At 48.7% G+C, this 23811-nt stretch overlaps 1 protein-coding gene across 2 annotated transcripts in view; it reads left to right on the plus strand.

Moving 5' to 3' along the window:
* Nucleotides 1–23811, plus strand: part of LOC311227478 (uncharacterized protein) — a 77328-nt gene that overhangs the window by 26532 nt on the left and 26985 nt on the right. The window contains exon 5 of one of the 2 annotated variants that reach the window (XM_084313154.1): nucleotides 2423–2533. The exons of the other annotated variant lie outside the window; for it this stretch is intronic. Within the exon in view, the coding sequence (XP_084169280.1) occupies nucleotides 2423–2533 (111 nt within the window). The remainder of the gene's footprint in view (nucleotides 1–2422; nucleotides 2534–23811) is intronic. 2 annotated transcript variants of the gene reach the window in all.

Genomic DNA, 23811 nt, shown 5'->3' on the forward strand with positions numbered 1-23811 from the left:
AAAGGCAGCCATAGGCAGACTGTGTGTGTTAGAAAGAGAGAGAGAGAGCATGTGTGTTTGTCGTGTGTGTGTGTTAGAGAGAGAGCATGTATGAGAGAGATAAGCAAAGATGAGCCCCTAAAAGGATATTCAACTTTTAATGGAAGAACAAAACAGAAGGAAAAGATAACTTCACAAAGGCAACATGAATATACATAGATCCAAAAGGACAAAGATCAACACTTAAATCCAAAGAGAAGAGGGTCTATACCAGAGAAAACAGCTAAACAGCATTCAGCTAAATAGGCTAGCCAGGTACTGACACCAGGCCACACACAGCTTTGGCCAACGGCCCAACGCTACCCAAGCTACACAAACGACCAAGACAATTCACACACAGCACATGTCGTATCTCCAAATGTTGTGAAGTAACATATGTTTTGCCTGGAAAAAAACATTGTTATTAACAAAACATTCGGGAGGGGAAGGAAGGAAGAGTGGGGTAATGTCATGACATCTTACCTGCACGAGGAACGCAGGGCGAAAGGCCGCAACACAGGTCTCCACATTGACGAAAGGCCTCTCGCTGGCGGGACAAAAAGAAGCTATGGCCGGCGCCTTGTCATGGTGCAGGCCCGACTACATCTTCTGTCAAAGATGATGTCGTAGTCAGAGTGCCAGAACCCCCTGCTATTCTCACGGCTAATGTCAATGGTCGTAGCACAAGCTAACAGCTAACTCTAGGCTAACTGATAGCATCAAACTAACGTTCCCAGCCGAGCACAGCCGGCAGCTAACGTCGTAGCTAAACAGCTAACTGGCTAACAGTTAGCTCAACCCGGCTATCGCTAACCATTAGCTAACGCAGAAGCAAGCTATGCGGCTACCACTGAAAAACTGTACAACATGAGAAAAGCAATACAGGTGCTGACACCAGGCCACACACCGTTAGCTACTAGTACTACAACAGCTAGTCGGCCAGTTTGGCTCCAGAGAGAGAGAGAGAGAGATATCCACGGCGGGAATAGAACAGAGTGCATTAAAAACTCACCAAACGTCCAAGAGGATGGAGACAACCGCGTGGAGTTGATGAAGTTCATCTGCCGAACGACCATCCTCTTCATCTTGGCATAACAATGCTGCACGCGCTGTCTCTAGGTTAGCTAACGCTAGTTAGCCTTTAGCTAAGCTAGCTACTAGCCGACATCATCATGGCTATATCCCGACTGAACCACACTTAATATTATAATGTAGCTAAAGCTAACTAGCTGTCCCTGTCTTTAGCCGGGATGGCTAGCCTGACTGAACTGTCTAACATGCAACAACTTTCATCTTCAGTCCATCTGCCGAACGATGTCCTCTTCATCTTGGCTGGCATAACCTAGGCTCCAATGCTGCACGCGCGAAATAGTCAGACGCTAGTGATGGGTCGGTCATGAGCGACTCGTTCATAAGAGCCGATTCATTGCCGTGAGCGTGAGTCGAATCGCTCACGTCTGGCAATGAGTCGGTTCACGCCCCCCCCCCCCCCCCCCCCCCCCCCCCGGCACGCACACAGACACAGACAATGAACTCAACAGACGCTACCTTACCTGGCTGTAACCCCTCCCCTCATTGAAACCAATTCTGCTGCCTGCAGAGCCTCAGAGCCAGGAATGTGTCTAATGTGAAATATATAAGCATATAAGCAAAACTAGATTTTAGGTCTGTGATGAAAAAGGGCCTCGCGGGAAGGGGGGCCTCGCAAAAAATAAAAATTTAAATTAAAATTTTTTTTTTTTAATTAAAAAAATTATAAATAATTTTTTATTTTATTTTTGTGCGAGGCCCCCCTTCCTGCGAGGCCCTGTGCGACCGCACTGCTCGCACACCCCCTGAGGCGGCCCTGTGTACAGGGAGTAGAGGAGGGGACTCAGAACACAGCCCTGGGGGGCCCCTATGTTGAGAGTGATGGATGAGGAGGTGCAGTTGCCTGCTCTCACCACCTGGGGTCTGCCCGTCAGGAAGTCCAAGACCCACTGGCAGAGGTCATAGTTCAAGCCCAAGTCCCTGAGTTTGGCTATGAGTTTGGAGGGGACTATGGTATTGAATGCTGAGCTGTAGTCGATGAATAGCATTCTCACATAGTTCCACTGCCTCTTCTCCAGGTGTGATGCTGCTGTGTGCAGCACATGGGCTATGGCGTCCTCCGTGGACCTGTTGGGAGCGATATGCAAATTGCAGAGGGTCCAGGTTGATGGGGAGGGAGGAACAGATGTAGCCCTTCACTAGCTTCTCAAAGCACTTCATGGCTATGGAGATGAGAGCTACAGGGCGGTAGTCGTTGACGCAAGCAGGCTTGGATTGTTTGGGTACAGGGATAATGGTGGACTTCTTCAGACAGGTATCCCATCTTATCTTATCCTACTGTATCTTATCTTATAATGTGTATTTTCTGCATCAGGCACAAACTCCACCATAGTCTCTACGAAGGACAAGACACCAGCAAAGCAAGATAACTCTTCTTCTCCTGAAACCTCCAACACCAACGAGTCTTTAGGCGAGACACCACTAGGTGAGACACCACTTCCTCTGAATGCTATTTACCAAAAAGACAAAAGACAAGCCTCATTTTACGGTTTTAGGGCATGAGACACTCCTTTACTATTGAAGGAAAACATGAAATGGACAAGCATCGGAACACAGTCAACCAAGCCTAATTAAAGGCACTGCACACCTGACACCAATCAGGTGGCAATCAAGCCCACACACCTGCCATGCCGCATGGCAATTAACTGGTGTCTGGTGATTGACAGCTCACCAGAGAAAACCCCAAAATACATCCAAAGAATGCAAGAATAAACAAAAAACCCACATAAACCGTGATCCATCACAATATCGAAATATAGCGTCTTTTGCACATCAACTACTTGACAGGTGTGTCTGAGAGGAACAGTCATTACATAAATCAAATCAAATCAAATCAAATGTATATGTAGAGCCCGCAATCACACGTTAATTCATTGAGCACCACGCTGTTTTTCCATCTGTACTGCCTGGCGCCAGCGCTATTGACAATGTTCACGATGTTTGCGGACCCATCGTATATTCTATATTATAGCTATGGAGACAATAGTATGGCTCATTTGACAGGCACTATTTATAGTCCAACATTGACAAACCAGTTCATTTCTACATACTTTTGTTTGTGCGCTATTCCACGCTAAACATCGCCCCGTTTAAAAATAATCCAGTCTAGTTTTCTAGATAGTGAGATATGACGTGTTATATGCATCGTTCGGGTTGCTCGCCTGAAACCTATATTATTTCCAAATTAAAGGTATATACCAATATAGATGTCGTTTTACGAAAATGCGATCGTTACCAAAAGCATGTTTTAGGTTCGGTAAAATACGACGCTGTGATCAATACAAAAGCCTGTTTTAGGTTCGGTAAAATAGACCTTACCTTAGTCAGAAGGTACTCCAAAATGAATAATCCATGTAATTCCATTGCGATTGCCATTACTCATATGCATTGGGTCTGGCTATAATACGGGAAACAATAGGTTTCAGGTGAGCAAATCTCCCAACAGATAGCTGTGTTCTGATTCACTTTGAGGGGGAAGGGATTCCTGCAGCCGGAGGTACCTCAGTACTGAAAGACACCATAGAGACCCAGTTCAAAAGGTAGGCGATACTGCCACCTGTCGGGATTCGATCGCCATTGCAATTATAACGTAGGCAGCGGTGCCAGGGAGACACAGGCAGGTCCGCGCGAGTGTTTAGAATGGGAAAATAATAATAAAAAAAAAAAAAGAGGATCTAAAAACGACATAACTCGTTTGTGGCGCTCAACGGTTGGATTTGAAACACGAGAATTCTCGTTTTTGGTGCAGAAAGAGTTAATGTCCCCATGGGCTGGACAAGTCTAAACAAGTCAAGAAGAAACATCACAATAAATCAAGAACAAAAAACCCATCCCAAAACACCACACCAGTGCCTCATCCGTAGCTAACAGTGTACTGCACTACCACAGGACCTAGCATGTCCTACCATGCTCTGTAAATAACTCATGTACAGATACCGATATGCCTACTTTGTTTACTTGTTTATTGCACTATGTCGCTCTATTGGTTGGACTCTATTATTATTATTATTATTACTTGTATTATGCACATCGTTGCGGGCGAGACCCCCCGCATTTCACTGTATACCTGTATGCCGTGACAAATAAAACTCTTGTATCTTGTATCTTGTAGGGTTACGAACAAGCTAAATGTGAGAGAGGACAGTGTGCAGGATCTTTCTCTTTTGATGTAATGACTGCTCCTCCCAGACGCACCTGTAGTCGTAGTAGATGTGCAAAAGACACTATATTTCGATACCGTCATGGTTTTTGCTTTATTTCGTCTTCCTGTGAGGGACAGCTGTCTATTTCTAGTTCTAGTGTGGTGTTGTTGGCATTTCTGTTCCTCACCCACTGATCTGGTGGAGCCACAGCATTATTAGGATTTTAAAACAATACAGCCATAACAATGTATATAAAAATACTTACAAACTCAATTACAAGCAATATAGACAGCATATGGTTAATATTTGCCATTTTCCTCTAGATCACATTCATCAATAAAAGTACTATTAATTAATTTATTTTTTGTAAAAAAGAAATTATAATAATAATTGCACTCAATAATTGCACTCAATGAAAATGTGTTCTTTTACACGTTCTTCACAGAAAATAATGAGAATTAACAAATGTATTAAAACGCTGTTTGGGGCTTCTGACCGGCCGAGATACCTGATGCAAGTCAGATGACCCAAACATAGTATTTGATAATAAAGTTGAATGTGTTACCGTGGCGTTAAGCTGGAGCCCGTGAGCAGAACAGGGAGAGGAGAATGGAGAGGTTTAGGTTGGTTAATCCAACAGGTACCATGTTGACAGGGTTTAGCTTGTTTAATCCGACAGGTACCATGTTGACAGGGTTTAGCTTGTTTAATCCCATAGGTACCATGTTGACAGGGTTTAGGTTGTTTAATCCAACAGGTACCATGTTGACAGGGTTTAGGTTGTTTAATCCAACAGGTACCATGTTGACAGGGTTTAGGTTGTTTAATCCAACAGGTACCATGTTGACAGGGTTAAGGTTGTTTAATCCAACAGGTACCATGTTGACAGGGTTTAGCTTGTTTAATCCGACAGGTACCATGTTGACAGGTTTAGCTTGTTTAATCCGATAGGTACCATGTTGACAGGGTTTAGGTTGTTTAATCCAACAGGTACCATGTTGACAGGGTTTAGGTTGTTTAATCCGATAGGTACCATGTTGACAGGGTTTAGGTTGTTTAATCCGATAGGTACCATGTTGACAGGTTTAGGTTGTTTAATCCGATAGGTACCATGTTGACAGGGTTTAGGTTGTTTAATCCAACAGGTACCATGTTGACAGGGTTTAGGTTGTTTAATCCAACAGGTACCATGTTGACAGGGTTTAGGTTGTTTAATCCAACAGGTACCAACCATGTTGACAGGGTTTAGGTTGTTTAATCCCACAGGTACCATGTTGACAGGGTTTAGGTTGTTTAATCCCACAGGTACCATGTTGACAGGGTTTAGGTTGTTTAATCCGACAGGTACCATGTTGACAGGGTTTAGGTTGTTTAATCCGATAGGTACCATGTTGACAGGGTTTAGCTTGTTTAATCCAACAGGTACCATGTTGACAGGGTTTAGCTTGTTTAATCCAACAGGTACCATGTTGACAGGGTTTAGGTTGTTTAATCCCATAGGTACCATGTTGACAGGGTTTAGGTTGTTTAATCCGATAGGTACCATGTTGACAGGGTTTAGGTTGTTTAATCCAACAGGTACCATGTTGACAGGGTTTAGGTTGGTTAATCCAACAGGTACCATGTTGACAGGGTTTAGCTTGTTTAATCCGACAGGTACCATGTTGACAGGGTTTAGCTTGTTTAATCCCATAGGTACCATGTTGACAGGGTTTAGGTTGTTTAATCCAACAGGTACCATGTTGACAGGGTTTAGGTTGTTTAATCCAACAGGTACCATGTTGACAGGGTTTAGGTTGTTTAATCAACAGGTACCATGTTGACAGGGTTAAGGTTGTTTAATCCAACAGGTACCATGTTGACAGGGTTTAGCTTGTTTAATCCGACAGGTACCATGTTGACAGGTTTAGCTTGTTTAATCCGATAGGTACCATGTTGACAGGGTTTAGGTTGTTTAATCCAACAGGTACCATGTTGACAGGGTTTAGGTTGTTTAATCCGATAGGTACCATGTTGACAGGGTTTAGGTTGTTTAATCCGATAGGTACCATGTTGACAGGTTTAGGTTGTTTAATCCGATAGGTACCATGTTGACAGGGTTTAGGTTGTTTAATCCAACAGGTACCATGTTGACAGGGTTTAGGTTGTTTAATCCAACAGGTACCATGTTGACAGGGTTTAGGTTGTTTAATCCAACAGGTACCATGTTGACAGGGTTTAGGTTGTTTAATCCCACAGGTACCATGTTGACAGGGTTTAGGTTGTTTAATCCGACAGGTACCATGTTGACAGGGTTTAGGTTGTTTAATCCGATAGGTACCATGTTGACAGGGTTTAGCTTGTTTAATCCAACAGGTACCATGTTGACAGGGTTTAGCTTGTTTAATCCAACAGGTACCATGTTGACAGGGTTTAGGTTGTTTAATCCCATAGGTACCATGTTGACAGGGTTTAGGTTGTTTAATCCGATAGGTACCATGTTGACAGGGTTTAGGTTGTTTAATCCAACAGGTACCATGTTGACAGGGTTTAGGTTGTTTAATCCGACAGGTACCATGTTGACAGGGTTTAGGTTGTTTAATCCGATAGGTACCATGTTGACAGGGTTTAGGTTGTTTAATCCAACAGGTACCATGTTGACAGTGTTTAGGTTGTTTAATCCGACAGGTACCATGTTGACAGGGTTTAGGTTGTTTAATCCCATAGGTACCATGTTGACAGGGTTTAGGTTGTTTAATCCCATAGGTACCATGTTGACAGGGTTTAGGTTGTTTAATCCGATAGGTACCATGTTGACAGGGTTTAGGTTGTTTAATCACATAGGTACCATGTTGACAGGGTTTAGGTTGTTTAATCCAACAGGTACCATGTTGACAGGGTTTAGGTTGTTTAATCCCATAGGTACCATGTTGACAGGGTTTAGGTTGTTTAATCCGATAGGTACCATGTTGACAGGGTTTAGGTTGTTTAATCCCATAGGTACCATGTTGACAGGGTTTAGGTTGTTTAATCCCATAGGTACCATGTTGACAGGGTTTAGGTTGTTTAATCCCATAGGTACCATGTTGACAGGGTTTAGGTTGTTTAATCCCATAGGTACCATGTTGACAGGGTTTAGGTTGTTTAATCCGATAGGTACCATGTTGACAGGGTTTAGGTTGTTTAATCCCATAGGTACCATGTTGACAGGGTTTAGGTTGTTTAATCCGACAGGTACCATGTTGACAGGGTTTAGGTTGTTTAATCCCATAGGTACCATGTTGACAGGGTTTAGGTTGTTTAATCCGATAGGTACCATGTTGACAGGGTTTAGGTTGTTTAATCCCATAGGTACCATGTTGACAGGGTTTAGGTTGTTTAATCCAACAGGTACCATGTTGACAGGGTTTAGGTTGTTTCATCCAACAGGTACCATGTTGACAGGGTTTAGGTTGTTTAATCCCATAGGTACCATGTTGACAGGGTTTAGGTTGTTTAATCCGACAGGTACCATGTTGACAGGGTTTAGGTTGTTTAATCCCATAGGTACCATGTTGACAGGGTTTAGGTTGTTTAATCCGATAGGTACCATGTTGACAGGGTTTAGGTTGTTTAATCCGACAGGTACCATGTTGACAGGGTTTAGGTTGTTTAATCCCATAGGTACCATGTTGACAGGGTTTAGGTTGTTTAATCCGATAGGTACCATGTTGACAGGGTTTAGGTTGTTTAATCCGATAGGTACCATGTTGACAGGGTTTAGGTTGTTTAATCCCATAGGTACCATGTTGACAGGGTTTAGGTTGTTTAATCCGATAGGTACCATGTTGACAGGGTTTAGGTTGTTTAATCCCATAGGTACCATGTTGACAGGGTTTAGGTTGTTTAATCCGACAGGTACCATGTTGACAGGGTTTAGGTTGTTTCATCCGATAGGTACCATGTTGACAGGGTTTAGGTTGTTTAATCCGACAGGTACCATGTTGACAGGGTTTAGGTTGTTTAATCCAACAGGTACCATGTTGACAGGGTTTAGGTTGTTTAATCCGATAGGTACCATGTTGACAGGGTTTAGGTTGTTTAATCCAACAGGTACCATGTTGACAGGGTTTAGGTTGTTTAATCTAACAGGTACCATGTTGACAGGGTTTAGGTTGTTTCATCCGATAGGTACCATGATGACAGGTTACACAGAATACTGGGAATGTATAAAGATGTGAGCAGGAGCACTCCTCGTGTTCCGCGGGAGCGTCCAGACGGGTGGTGTCTCGTGAGGCAGCTGAGCCCGGGCACAGGGAGACAGGCAGAGAGACAGGCAGAGAGACAGGCAGAGAGACAGGCAGAGAGACAGGCAGAGAGACAGGCAGAGAGACAGGCAGAGAGACAGGCAGGGAGACAGGCAGAGAGACAGGCAGAGAGACAGGCAGAGAGACAGATGTTAGAGCAAGTTTTCAAATTCAAGTTTCAAGTTTCTTTAATATGTCATACAGAAGTACAGAATACTTTTATACAAAATGCTTCTTACTGTTACGCTCCAGAGACTGTGCAAGACAAGATAAGTATGAAATAAAATAACATAGTAAAATTAGAAGTAAAAAATGAGGTCACAGTGTTCAGTTTAGACATATGTACAATGTTCGATGCAGAATAGACGTAGTTACCATACAATATACAATACTGTGCAGTGTACTAATATACAATACTATATAGTGCAAGGCAGAAATGGGACGAGGTGCAATTTAGGTACAATTCACAGTAGGTGTACGAGTTGTAGTGCAAATCCTTTATCAATAAATATAAAGTGTAAAGTGTGTTTGTGTGATCTAAAGTGTGGAGAGTGGGTGCTGCAGTGTGTTGTTTGTTTGAGTGAGTGTGTGCGTGTGGGTGTGTGTGCTGTGTGCATTTGATGGTTGTTGCATAGTGTTTATTGTTCGTTTAGCAGCCTGATGGCCTGGGGATAGAAGCTTCTTCTGAGTCTTTCTGTGCTCGCCTTAAGACTCCGGTATCGCTTGCCTGACCGCAGCAGTTCAAAGAGGCAGTTGTTCGGGTGGCTCGAGTCCTTAATAATTCTCTTAGACTTCCCCTTGCACCGCTTGTTGTAAATGTTCTGGAGGGTGGGAAGCCCCCCTCCAATTGTGCGTTCGGCTGAACGTGTCACTCTTTGTAGTCTGCTACGGTCTTGTGCAGTGCTATTCCCAAACCAGGAGGTGATGTTGCCGGTCAGGATGCTCTCTATTGTACATGAGTAGAAGTTCCTAAGGATCTTCTGACTGACTTGGAACTTCCTTAGGCGCCTGAGGAAGTAGAGGCGTTGTCGTGCCTTCTTCACAACACTGTCAATGTGTGTGGTCCATGTCAAGTCCTCGGATATGTGGGCTCCGAGGTACTTGAAACTGTTCACTCTCTCAACCGGTGCCCCGTCGATGCTGAGGGGGCTGTAGTCCTTGACCCCCGACCTCCTGAAGTCCACAATCATCTCTTTTGTTTTGCTGACGTTCAGGGAGAGGCAGTTCTCCTGACACCACTGTGACAGGTTCTCTACCTCTTCCAGGTAGGCCCTTTCGTCGTTGGCAGAGATCAGGCCCACCACTACTGTGTCATCAGCAAATTTGATGATGGTGTTGTTGTTCCGCTGTGCTACGCAGTCATGTGTGTACAGGGAGTAGAGGAGGGGGCTCAGAACACAGCCCTGGGGGGCCCCTATGTTGAGCGTGATGGATGAGGAGGTGCAGTTGCCGGCTCTTACCACCTGGGGTCTGCCCGTCAGGAAGTCCAAGCAAGGCAGAGAGACAGGCAGAGAGACAGGCAGAGAGACAGGCAGAGAGACAAGGTAGAGAGACAGGCAGAGAGACAGATGTTAGAGCAAGGCAGAGAGACAGGCAGAGAGACAGGCAGAGAGACAGGCAGAGAGACAGGCAGAGAGACAGGCAGAGAGACAGATGTTAGAGTAAGGCAGAGAGACAGGCAGAGAGACAGGCAGAGAGACAGATGTTAGAGCAAGGCAGAGAGACAGGCAGAGAGACAGGCAGAGAGACAGGTAGAGAGACAGGCAGAGAGACAGGCAGAGAGACAGGCAGAGAGACAGGCAGAGAGACAAGGTAGAGAGACAGGCAGAGAGACAGGCAGAGAGACAGGCAGAGAGACAGGCAGAGAGACAGATGTTAGAGCAAGACAGAGAGACAGGCAGAGAGACAGGCAGAGAGACAGGCAGGGAGACAGGCAGGGAGACAGATGTTAGAGCAAGGCAGAGAGACAGGCAGAGAGACAGGCAGAGAGACAGGCAGAGAGACAGGCAGAGAGACAAGGTAGAGAGACAGGCAGAGAGACAGATGTTAGAGCAAGGCAGAGAGACAGGCAGAGAGACAGGCAGAGAGACAGGTAGAGAGACAGGCAGAGAGACAGGCAGAGGGACAGGTAGAGAGACAGGCAGAGAGACAGGCAGAGAGACAGACAGAGAGACAGGCAGAGAGACAAGGCAGAGAGACAGGCAGAGAGACAGGCAGAGAGACAGGCAGGGAGACAGGCAGGGAGACAGGCAGAGAGACAGGCAGAGAGACAGGCAGAGAGACAGGCAGGGAGACAGGCAGAGAGACAGGCAGAGAGACAGGCAGAGAGACAGGCAGAAAGACAAGGCAGAGAGACAGGTAGAGAGACAGGTAGAGAGACAGATGTTAGAGCAAGGCAGAGAGACAGGCAGAGAGACAGGCAGAGAGACAGGCAGAGAGACAGGCAGAGAGACAGGCAGGGAGACAGGCAGAGAGACAGGCAGAGAGACAGGGAGAGAGACAGATGTTAGAGCAAGGCAGAGAGACAGGCAGAGAGACAGGCAGAGAGACAGGCAGAGAGACAAGGTAGAGAGACAGGCAGAGAGACAGATGTTAGAGCAAGGCAGAGAGACAGGCAGAGAGACAGGCAGAGAGACAGGCAGAGAGACAGATGTTAGAGTAAGGCAGAGAGACAGGCAGAGAGACAGGAAGAGAGACAGGCAGAGAGACAGATGTTAGAGCAAGGCAGAGAGACAGGCAGAGAGACAGGCAGAGAGACAGGTAGAGAGACAGGCAGAGAGACAGGCAGAGAGACAGGCAGAGAGACAGGCAGAGAGACAAGGTAGAGAGACAGGCAGAGAGACAGGCAGAGAGACAGGCAGAGAGACAGGCAGAAAGACAGGCAGAGAGACAGATGTTAGAGCAAGGCAGAGAGACAGGCAGAGAGACAGGCAGAGAGACAGGCAGGGAGACAGATGTTAGAGCAAGGCAGAGAGACAGGCAGAGAGACAGGCAGAGAGACAGGCAGAGAGACAGGCAGAGAGACAAGGTAGAGAGACAGGCACAGAGACAGATGTTAGAGCAAGGCAGAGAGACAGGCAGAGAGACAGGCAGAGAGACAGGTAGAGAGACAGGCAGAGAGATAGGCAGAGGGACAGGTAGAGAGACAGGCAGAGAGACAGGCAGAGAGACAGACAGAGAGACAGGCAGAGAGACAAGGCAGAGAGACAGGCAGAGAGACAGGCAGAGAGACAGGCAGAGAGACAGGCAGAGAGACAGGCAGGGAGACAGGCAGGGAGACAGGCAGAGAGACAGGCAGAGAGACAGGCAGGGAGACAGGCAGAGAGACAGGCAGAGAGACAGGCAGAAAGACAAGGCAGAGAGACAGGTAGAGAGACAGGTAGAGAGACAGATGTTAGAGCAAGGCAGAGAGACAGGCAGAGAGACAGGCAGAGAGACAGGCAGGGAGACAGATGTTAGAGCAAGGCAGAGAGACAGGCAGAGAGACAGGCAGAGAGACAGGCAGAGAGACAGGCAGAGAGACAAGGTAGAGAGACAGGCACAGAGACAGATGTTAGAGCAAGGCAGAGAGACAGGCAGAGAGACAGGCAGAGAGACAGGTAGAGAGACAGGCAGAGAGATAGGCAGAGGGACAGGTAGAGAGACAGGCAGAGAGACAGGCAGAGAGACAGACAGAGAGACAGGCAGAGAGACAAGGCAGAGAGACAGGCAGAGAGACAGGCAGAGAGACAGGCAGAGAGACAGGCAGAGAGACAGGCAGGGAGACAGGCAGGGAGACAGGCAGAGAGACAGGCAGAGAGACAGGCAGGGAGACAGGCAGAGAGACAGGCAGAGAGACAGGCAGAAAGACAAGGCAGAGAGACAGGTAGAGAGACAGGTAGAGAGACAGATGGTAGAGCAAGGCAGAGAGACAGGCAGAGAGACAGGCAGAGAGACAGGCAGACAGACAGGCAGAGAGACAAGGTAGAGAGACAGGCAGAGAGACAGGCAGAGAGACAGGCAGAGAGACAGGTAGAGAGACAGGCAGAGAGACAAGGTAGAGAGACATGCAGAGAGACAGGCAGAGAGACAAGGTAGAGAGACAGGCAGAGAGACAGGCAGAGAGACAGGCAGAGAGACATGTAGAGAGACAGGCAGAGAGACAAGGTAGAGAGACAGGCAGAGAGACAGGCAGAGAGACAGGCAGAGAGACAAGGTAGAGAGACAGGCAGAGAGACAGGCAGAGAGACAGGCAGAGAGACAGGCAGAGAGACAGGCAGAGAGACAAGCAGAGAGACAGGCAGAGAGACAGGCAGAGAGACAGGCAGAGAGACAGGCAGAGAGACAGGCAGAGAGACAGGTAGAGAGACAGGCAGAGAGACAGGCAGAGAGACAGATGTTAGAGCAAGGCAGAGAGACAGGCAGAGAGACAGGCAGAGAGACAAGGTAGAGAGACAGGCAGAGAGACAGGCAGAGAGACAGGAAGAGAGACAGATGTTAGAGCAAGGCAGAGAGACAGGCAGAGAGACAGGCAGAGAGACAGGTAGAGAGACAGGCAGAGAGACAGGCAGAGAGACAGGTAGAGAGACAGGCAGAGAGACAGGCAGAGAGACAGGCAGAGAGACAAGGTAGAGAGACAGGCAGAGAGACAAGGTAGAGAGACAGGCAGAGCGACAGGCAGAGAGACAGGCAGATAGACAGGCAGAGAGACAGGCAGAGAGACAGGCAGGGAGACAAGCAGAGAGACATGCAGAGAGACAGGCAGAGAGACAAGGTAGAGAGACAGCCAGAGAGACAGGAAGAGAGACAGGCAGGGAGACAGGCAGAGAGACAGGCAGAGAGACAAGGTAGAGAGACAGGCAGAGAGACAGGCAGAGAGACAGGAAGAGAGACAGGCAGAGAGACAGGCAGAGAGACAGGCAGGGAGACAAGCAGAGAGACATGCAGAGATACAGGCAGATAGACAAGGTAGAGAGACAGGCAGAGAGACAGGCAGAGAGACAGGAAGAGAGACAGGCAGGGAGACAGGCAGAGAGACAGGCAGAGAGACAGGCAGAGAGACAGGCAGAGAGACAAGGTAGAGAGACAGGCAGAGAGAAAGGCAGAGAGACAGGAAGAGAGACAGGCAGAGAGACAGGCAGAGAGACAGGTAGAGAGACAGGCAGAGAGACAGGCAGATAGACAGATGTTAGAGCAAGGCAGAGAGACAGGCAGAGAGACAGGCAGAGAGACAAGGTAGAGAGACAGGCAGAGAGACAGGCAGGGAGACAGGCAGAGAGACAGGCAGAGAGACAAGGTAGAGAGACAGGCAGAGAGACAGGAAGAGAGACAGGCAGAGAGACAGGCAGAGAGACAGGCAGGGAGACAAGCAGAGAGACATGCAGAGAGACATGCAGAGAGACAAGGTAGAGAGACAGGCAGAGAGACATGCAGTTGAATTTGGAAAAGAGAAGGAGAACCTGTTTGACCGGTGGTGCACCTCGCAAAAAGCAGAGTCAAGGGAGCAGCTCAGACAGTTGGTTCTCCTAGAGGAATTTAAGAGGTGTGTTCCTGATAACGTTTCCACACATCTAAATGAGCATAAGGTATCGAAGATAGCCGACGCTGCTGTCTTGGCTGATGAGTTTGTGTTAACACACAAATCTGTCTTTGTAGAGGAGGGCCGTGTGGAGTCCAGGGGTAGTAGGCGTCCTTCTCAGGGGAGCCGGTTCCCGGCACCCGTGTCTGCTGGTCGGTTTACTTCGACTCCTAGGCAAGGTGGCTCTGCTAGTGCATTCCCAGAGGGGGTTATCTGTTTTTACTGTAAGGAGCCTGGTCATATCGTTGCTGGATGCCCTGTGCTTAAGCAGAAAAATGTAAAAACGGTGGCTCTGGTAGAAATCATAGACAGGACACCTATGCCGACATTAGAGGGTGGGGTGCGAAGTATCAAAGGTGCAGACAGGGAGCTAGAGGGCTCCTCAACATTTAGGATGGATGGATTTGTTTCACTGGTTGGTGAATTAGGATCAAGGCAGGCTATTACAATATGGAGAGATACAGGAGCTTTCCAGTCTCTCATTCTGGATGGGATTTTGCCATTTTCGGAAGATTCTTCATTGCATTCCGGTGCCATTGTTCAGGGCTTTGGAGGAGGCTTTGTGAATACTCCTTTGCATGAGGTCTCGCTAAACTCTCCCTTAGTATCAGGCAATGTTGTCGTAGGAGTGTGTTCTCACATTCCCATAAAGGGAGTGTCCTTCATTCTAGGGAACGATTTGGCCGGTGGCAAAGTGCTGGCTACTCCAGTTGTAATTCCCGTCCCTGTAGTTTCTGAGGTTCCTGATGAGCTCGCACAGAAGCATCCAGGAGTGTTTCCTGTGTGTGCGGTAACACGCGCAATGTCAAAGGTCAAATGTGACACCCATGAGGTTGTTAACTTAGATGGTGATATGACACTTAGTGACACGTTCTTTGTTGAGTTGAAAAGTGGCCCTGATGAGGGGTTTGGTAAGGTGATTCCGTCTCATGAGCAGTTGGTACTAGAGCAAAACAAGGATGTCTCCTTGTCGTCCCTCTTTGAAGAGGCGGTTTTAGAGGATGAAATGGTAGATACGTCTCAAGGATACTTTGTTAGCAATGACGTGCTCATGAGAAAGTGGACACCACCTAACCTGTCCAGTCTGGATGACTGGGGCAGTGTGTTTCAGATTGTTGTTCCAGCCGTGTATCGTCCTGATATACTGCATCTAGCACATGATCATGATCTTGCTGGTCACATGGGGGTCAGGAAGACTTATGACCGTGTGCTGAGACATTTTTGTTGGCCTGGTTTGAAGTCAGATGTGGCACAATATTGTCGCTCGTGCCATGTGTGTCAGGTGGTTGGTAAACCAAACCAGAAGATCCCTCAGGCTCCTCTGCAGCCTATCCCTGCCGTTGGGGAACCTTTTGAGCGGATCCTCATTGACTGTGTTGGTCCCCTCCCTCGAACTAAGACAGGGAACCAGTACCTTTTGACTATTATGTGTGCAGCGACCCGTTTTCCTGAAGCCATTCCTTTACGCAAGATCACAGCCCCAGCTATATCCAAAGCTCTGGTTAGGTTTTTTTCGACTTTTGGTCTACCAAAGGTCATTCAATCAGATCAAGGGTCTAACTTCATGTCCCGTCTCTTTGCTCAGGTCCTCCAGCAGTTGTCTATCCAGCATTGCCCTTCCTCTGCCTATCATCCAGAGTCCCAGGGGGCGCTGGAGAGATTTCACCAGACTATCAAAACAATGCTGCGGGCATATTGTACGGAGTTCGACAAAGACTGGGATGATGGAATTCCTTTGCTTCTGTTTGCTGCTAGGGAGGTAACCCAGGAGTCTCTTGGATTCAGCCCTGCTGAAGGAAAAGTGGTTGGCTGACCAGACTCCTTCCTCTACTAATTTGTTGGACTATGTGTGTGACTTCAGGCTTAAGCTTAGTAGAGCATGTGAACTAGCGAAAGAGAACCTAAAGGTAGCCCAAGGAAAAATGAAGGTGTGGTATGATAGGCGGGCCCGACATAGGGTGTTCTCACCGGGAGACAAGGTGTTGGTTCTCTCGCCTATTCTTGGGTCTGCATTACAGGCTAAATACAGTGGGCCATACTCCATTGAGCGCAAAGTTGGTGAGGTCGACTACTTGATTAAAACTCCCGACCGCAGGCGCAAGAGTAGATTATGTCACGTCAATATGTTGAAGGCGTACAATGATAGGGCTCAGATTGACCAGTCAGGGGTCAAGCCTGTGGCTGTTCTAACAGTTTCTGCATCTCCTATTGTAGCCGACTGTTCTGTGTCGAAGGAGATTTCTCAGGGCCGGTTGCCAAACACCCAGATACTAGGTGACTTGGACTCACACCTGTCGTACTTACCACTTCCTGAGCGTACGGATGTGGTGCGCCTACTTAGACAGCATACACATTTGTTTTCTGATGTCCCTAGTCGTACTAATGTACTCGAGCATGACATTGATGTTGGTAGTGCAGGGCCAATTAAGCAACATGCCTATAGGGTGAATCCGGAAAAACGAAGGATCTTGAGTAAGGAAGTAGACTATATGGTGAGACATGGCATTGCGGAGCCCAGTTCTAGTGCGTGGAGCTCCCCCTGCCTGCTTGTTGATAAGCCAGACTGCACTCATCGGTTCTGTACTGATTTCCGTAAAGTTAATGCAGTAACCAAGCCGGACTCGTACCCTCTGCCTCGGATGGACGACTGTATCGATCGGGTGGGTTCAGCAGCCTTTGTAAGTAAATTGGATTTGCTAAAGGGATACTGGCAGGTTCCGCTTACTCCGCGAGCACGTGAGATATCCGCTTTTGTCACACCAGAGAGTTTCTGTCAGTATACAGTGATGGCCTTTGGCATGCGAAATGCCCCAGCGACGTTTCAGCGGCTAGTGAACAAGGTCCTGGGCGGGGTAGCGTTCTGTGAGGCATATCTGGATGACCTGGTTATCCACAGTTCCTCTTGGTCACAACATGTGGAGCATCTGGCCGAAGTGTTCAAGCGGTTGGGTGATGCTAACTTGACAGTTAACCTTGCGAAATGTGAATTTGGACAGGCCACGGTTACCTACCTGGGTAAGGTGGTTGGACGTGGGCATGTGTGCCCCATTACAGCTAAGGTGGAGGCTATAGTGGGCTTCCCTGCTCCCATCACCAGGCGGGAGTTAAAGCGCTTCCTAGGTATGGCAGGGTACTATAGGAGTTTCTGTAGGAACTTTGCTTCTGTTGCATCAAGGGTATTCTGATTAGCGCTCCCGTTCTGTCAGCTCCCGATTTTCAACTGCCATTCAAGTTGGCAGTGGATGCTAGTGACCTCGGTGCTGGAGCCGTCCTCCTGCAAGAGGATGCATTAGAGATGGAGCACCCAGTGTGCTACTTTTCTAAAAAGTTTGACAGGCATCAACTGCACTACTCTACTATAGAGAAGGAGGCGCTCGCTTTGGTTCTTGCCTTGAACCATTTTGATGTTTACGTGGGATCCTCCAGTTTACCCCTTGTTGTGTATACAGACCATAACCCTTTGGTTTTTCTTCGCAGCATGGTGAATTCGAATCATCGTTTGATGCGATGGAGTTTGTTCCTCCAGGCGTATAACTTGGATATTCGCCACATTCGTGGGAGGGACAACGTGCTAGCAGACGCCCTCTCACGATCGTAGTACCGGTGTTTGTGGTACCCGTTATCGCTGTTGTGGTAGAGGCCCTGACAACTAAGGGGTCACAGTTGTTTTTGTTTTGTTTATGGGTTGTTGTGTAGTGGTTGCCTTTTGGGCAACCAGTTTGGTGGGGGAGGTGTTATGTACTAGAGGCCTGGTCACTCCTGTGTCACCAGGGCAGGCAGGTGAGGGCTGCCAATTAGCCAATTAGTGCTGATTGGTTACCTGCTGGGGAGCTTCAAAGGCAGACCCAGAAACACACATGCACGGTCTGTGCCTAGTGAAAGAGCTGTCAGGTTCTTACAGTCCTTGTCCGTTGGGTTACCAGTACATTAGCTTATAGTTATATTAGTAGTTCCTTGGTTTAGTAGCATTTTTGAGTTAGAGCACAGGGTTTTGGTGTTGATTACACATAGGTTGCGTACCCATGAGCCAGGGTCATAACAGGCAGAGAGACAGGCAGAGAGACAGGTAGAGAGACAGGCAGAGAGACAGGCAGAGAGACAGATGTTAGAGCAAGGCAGAGAGACAGGCAGAGAGACAGGCAGAGAGACAGGCAGAGAGACAGGAAGAGAGACAGGCAGAGAGACAGGCAGAGAGACAGGCAGAGAGACAGGCAGAGAGACAGGCAGAGAGACAGGCAGAGAGACAGATGTTAGAGCAAGGCAGAGAGACAGGCAGAGAGACAGGAAGAGAGACAGGCAGAGATACAGGCAGAGAGACAGGCAGAGAGACAGGCAGAGAGACAGGAAGAGAGACAGGCAGAGAGACAGGCAGAGAGACAGGCAGAGAGACAGGTAGAGAGACAGGCAGAGAGACAGGCAGAGAGACAGGCAGAGAGACATGCAGAGAGACAGGCAGAGAGACAGATGTTAGAGCAAGGCAGAGAGACAGGCAGAGAGACAGGAAGAGAGACAGGCAGAGATACAGGCAGAGAGACAGGCAGAGAGACAGGCAGAGAGACATGCAGAGAGACAGGCAGGGAGACAGGCAGAGAGACAGGCAGAGAGACAGATGTTAGAGCAAGGCAGAGAGACAGGCAGAGAGACAGGAAGAGAGACAGGCAGAGATACAGGCAGAGAGACAGGCAGATAGACAGGCAGAGAGACAGGAAGAGAGACAGGCAGAGAGACAGGCAGAGAGACAGGCAGAGAGACAGGCAGAGAGACAGGCAGAGAGACAGGTAGAGAGACAGGCAGAGAGACAGGCAGAGAGACAGGCAGGGAGACAGGCAGAGAGACAGGCAGATAGACAGGCAGAGAGACAGATGTTAGAGCAAGGCAGAGAGACAGGCAGAGAGACAGGAAGAGAGACAGGCAGAGATACAGGCAGAGAGACAGGCAGAGAGACATGCAGAGAGACAGGCAGAGAGACAGGCAGAGAGACAGGCAGAGAGACAGATGTTAGAGCAAGGCAGAGAGACAGGCAGAGAGACAGGCAGAGAGACAGGCAGAGAGACAGGAAGAGAGACAGGCAGAGAGACAGGCAGGGAGACAGATGTTAGAGCAAGGCAGAGAGACAGGCAGAGAGACAGACAGAGAGACAGGAAGAGAGACAGGCAGAGAGACAGGCAGAGAGACAGGAAGAGAGACAGGCAGAGAGACAAGGTAGAGAGACAGGCAGAGAGACAGGCAGAGAGACAGGCAGGGAGACAGGCAGATAGACAGGCAGAGAGACAGGCAGAGAGACAGGCAGGGAGACAAGCAGAGAGACATGCAGAGAGACAGGCAGAGAGACAAGGTAGAGAGACAGGCAGAGAGACAGGCAGGGAGACAGGCAGAGAGACAGGCAGAGAGACAAGGTAGAGAGACAGGCAGAGAGACAGGCAGAGAGACAGGCAGAGAGACAGGCAGAGAGACAGGCAGGGAGACAAGCAGAGAGACATGCAGAGAGACAGGCAGAGAGACAAGGTAGAGAGACAGGCAGAGAGACAGGAAGAGAGACAGGCAGGTAGACAGGCAGAGAGACAGGCAGAGAGACAGATGTTAGAGCAAGGCAGAGAGACAGGCAGAGAGACAGGCAGAGAGACAGGCAGAGAGACAGGCAGGGAGACAGGCAGAGAGACAGGCAGAGAGACAAGGTAGAGAGACAGGCAGAGAGACAGGAAGAGAGACAGGCAGAGAGACAGGCAGAGAGACAGGCAGGGAGACAAGCAGAGAGACATGCAGAGAGACATGCAGAGAGACAAGGTAGAGAGACAGGCAGAGAGACATGCAGAGAGACAGGCAGAGAGACAAGGTAGAGAGACAGGCAGAGAGACAGATGTTAGAGCAAGGCAGAGAGACAGGCAGAGAGACAGGCAGAGAGACAGGCAGAGAGACAGGAAGAGAGAGAGGCAGGGAGACAGGCAGAGAGACAGGTAGAGAGACAGATGTTAGAGCAAGGCAGAGAGACAGGCAGAGAGACAGGCAGAGAGACAGGCAGAGAGACAGGCAGAGAGACAAGGTAGAGAGACAGGCAGATAGACAGGCAGAGAGACAGGAAGAGAGACAGGCAGAGAGACAGGCAGAGAGACAGGCAGAGAGACAGGCAGAGAGACAGGCAGGGAGACAGATGTTAGAGCAAGGCAGAGAGACAGGCAGAGAGACATGCAGAGAGACAGGCAGAGAGACAGGAAGAGAGACAGGCAGAGAGACAGGCAGAGAGACATGCAGAGAGACAGGCAGAGAGACAGGCAGAGAGACAGGCAGGGAGACAGGCAGAGAGACAGGAAGAGAGACAGGCAGAGAGACAGGCAGAGATACATGCAGAGAGACAGGAAGAGAGACAGGCAGAGAGACAGGCAGAGAGACAGGTAGAGAGACAGGCAGAGAGACAGGCAGAGAGACAGATGTTAGAGCAAGGCAGAGAGACAGGCAGAGAGACCGGAAGAGAGACAGGCAGATATACAGGCAGAGAGACAGGCAGAGAGACAGGCAGAGAGACAGGAAGAGAGACAGGCAGAGAGACAGGCAGAGAGACAGGCAGAGAGACAGGCAGAGAGACAGGCAGAGAGACAAGGTAGAGAGACAGGCAGAGAGACAGGAAGAGAGACAGGCAGAGAGACAGGCAGAGAGACAGGAAGAGAGACAGGCAGAGAGACAGGCAGAGAGACAGGCAGAGATACAGGCAGAGAGACAGGCAGAGTTACAGGCAGAGAGACAAGGCAGAGATACAGGCAGAGAGACAGGCAGAGAGACAAGGCAGAGAGACAGGAAGAGAGACAGGCAGGGAGACAGGCAGGGAGACAGATGTTAGAGCAAGGCAGAGAGACAAGGCAGAGAGACAGGAAGAGAGACAGGCAGGGAGACAGATGTTCGAGCAAGGCAGAGAGACAAGGCAGAGAGACAGGAAGAGAGACAGGCAGGTTAGGTCCGCGTACCTAGGTTGGAGTAGCAACACTCATATCAGAGTCGGTGATGAGCAGACGATTCTCAGCTGCGCTGATTGATCCCAGGTGACAGCGTGTTAACAGAATGTAAGTGAAGACAGTGTGTTGTTGGGACTTTTCTCTTTTAACTCTTTCACTGCCACACGACAGCCGGTTAACCCTTTCACTGTGACAATACAGAAGGTTAGCCCTTTACTATCACACAACCGACGGCGATGCTTCATCATTAGCATCATTAGCTCCGCGGATGCACTGGAATGTACAGACTGGGGTGTGTTCCGCGATAACACAGATAACATTAATGACTACACAGAGACAGTGCTGGACTTTGTTCGTACTTTGGTGGAGGAAACAATCCCCACTACCACAATTAGAGTTTACCCAAATCAAAAACCCTGGGTAGACAAATCCGTCCGTGAAGCTCTGAAAGCGCGCACCACAGCATACAACACTGGGCTTGTGGCAGGCAACATGAATGACCACAAGGTGGCAAGATACAACGTAAGGAGGACAGTAATAGAAGCAAAACGGCGCTACAGGAATAAAATGTAACTTCAGTTTGAACATGCTGACTCCAGAGCTATGTGGCAGGGGCTCAAAACGATGAGAGATTACAAAGGCACCTCCCTCAAACTGAACCGTGACATCTCCTTAGCAAATGATCTCAATACTTTCTATGCGAGGTTTGAGGCTGGGAATAACAACACCAGCCTACAAGCCACGGCAATGGGGGGGGGGGGGGGGTCTGCTGATGGAGACTCAGTGTTCAGGGTAACAGAGCATGAGGTGTGGAGGACCTTTAAAAAAGTGGATATCAGGAAGGCAGCAGGACCGGACGGCATCCCCGGCCGCGTCCTAAAAGTCTGTGCCGACCAACTGGCCCCGGTATTCACTGACATATTTAACCTGTCCTTGGAACAGGCTGTGATCCCCACCTGCCTGAAGAAGTCCACTATCATCCCTGTACCTAAAAAATCCAAGCCTGCTTGCCTCAACGACTACCGCCCTGTAGCTCTCACCTCCATAGCCATGAAGTGCTTTGAGAAGCTAGTAAAGGGCTACATCTGCTCCTCCCTCCCCATCAACTTTTTTTTTTTTTTTTTTTTTTTTTAACATTTATTTACCCAGGGTAGGTTCGCTGAGCACAGATGCTCTTTCTCAGGAACGCCCTGCTTCACATTCACACAGTTCCATTCACACCTGGGAGCTGCCCAGTACAACCACAGTCGACACCATTGGCCACTGAGCAACTCCACTGGAGCAGTTGGGGGTTAAGTGCCTTGCTCAAGGGCACTTCAGTGGTAGTCGTTAAGGGTATGGGAGAGAGTTATGAATTCACTTCCCCAGCCCAGATTTTTCCTGCCGGTCCCGGGGATCGAACCGGCGACCTTTCGGTCACAAACCCGCTTCTCTAACCTTTAGGCCACCGCTGCCCACAACCTGGACCCCCTGCAATTTGCATACCGCCCCAACAGGTCCACGGAGGACGCCATAGCCCATGTGCTGTACACAGCAGCATCACACCTGGACAAGAGGCAGGGGAACTATGTGAGAATGCTATTCATCGACTACAGCTCAGCATTCAATACCATAGTCCCCTCCAAACTCATAGCCAAGCTCAGGGACCTGGGCTTGAACTATGACCTCTGCCAGTGGGTCTTGGACTTCCTGATGGGCAGACCCCAGGTGGTGAGAGCAGGCAACTGCACCTCCTCATCCATCACCCTCAACATAGGGGCCCCCCAGGGCTGTGTTCTGAGTCCCCTCCTCTACTCCCTGTACACACATGACTGTGTGGCTCAGCGGAACAACAACACAATCATCAAATTTGCTGACGACACAGTAGTGGTGGGCCTGATCTCTGCAAACGACGAGAGGGCCTACCTGGAAGAGGTCAAGGTCCTGGCGGGATAGTGCCAGGAGAACAGCCTCTCCCTGAACGTCAGCAAAACAAAGGAGATGATTGTGGACTTTAGGAGGTCCGGGGTCAGGGACTATAGCCCCCTCAGCATCGACGGGGCACCGGTTGAGAGAGTGAACAGTTTTAAGTACCTCGGAGCCCACATATCCGAGGACTTGACATGGACTACACACATTGACAGTGTTGTGAAGAAGGCACGACAGCGCCTCTACTTCCTCAGGCGCCTAAGGAAGTTCCAAGTCAGTCAGAATATCCTTAAGAACTTCTACTCATGTACAATAGAGAGCATCCTGACTGGAAATATCACCTCCTGGTTTGGGAATAGCACCGCACAAGAACGCACAATTGGAGGGGGGCTTCCCACTCTCCAGAACATTTACAACAAGCGGTGCAGGGGTAAGGCTAAGATAATTATCAAGGACTCCAGCCACCAAAACAACTGCCTCTTTGAACTGCTGCGGTCAGGCAAGCGATACCGGAGTCTCATGGCAAGCACAGAAAGACTCAGAAGAAGCTTCTATCCCCAGGCCATCAGGTTGCTCAACGAACAATAACACTATGCAACAACCATCAAATACACTCACAACACACACATCCACATGCACACTCTCACTTTAAACAAACAACACACTGCAGCACCCACGCTCCACACTTTAGAACACCTAAACACACTTTATATTTATTGGTAAAGGATTTGCACTACAACCCATACCTCAGTACACCTTACTGTAAATTATACCTAAACTGTACCTCATCCCATTTCTGCTTTGCACTATATAGTATATTGTATATTAGTATATTGCATAGTATATTGTATATTTAAGCATTACATCACACGCAGGAGTGGTTTGTG

The sequence above is a fragment of the Notolepis coatsorum genome (genome assembly GCF_963971535.1).
Source record: "Notolepis coatsorum genome assembly, chromosome: 4".
In the NCBI taxonomy this organism is placed as follows: domain Eukaryota; kingdom Metazoa; phylum Chordata; class Actinopteri; order Aulopiformes; family Paralepididae; genus Notolepis; species Notolepis coatsorum.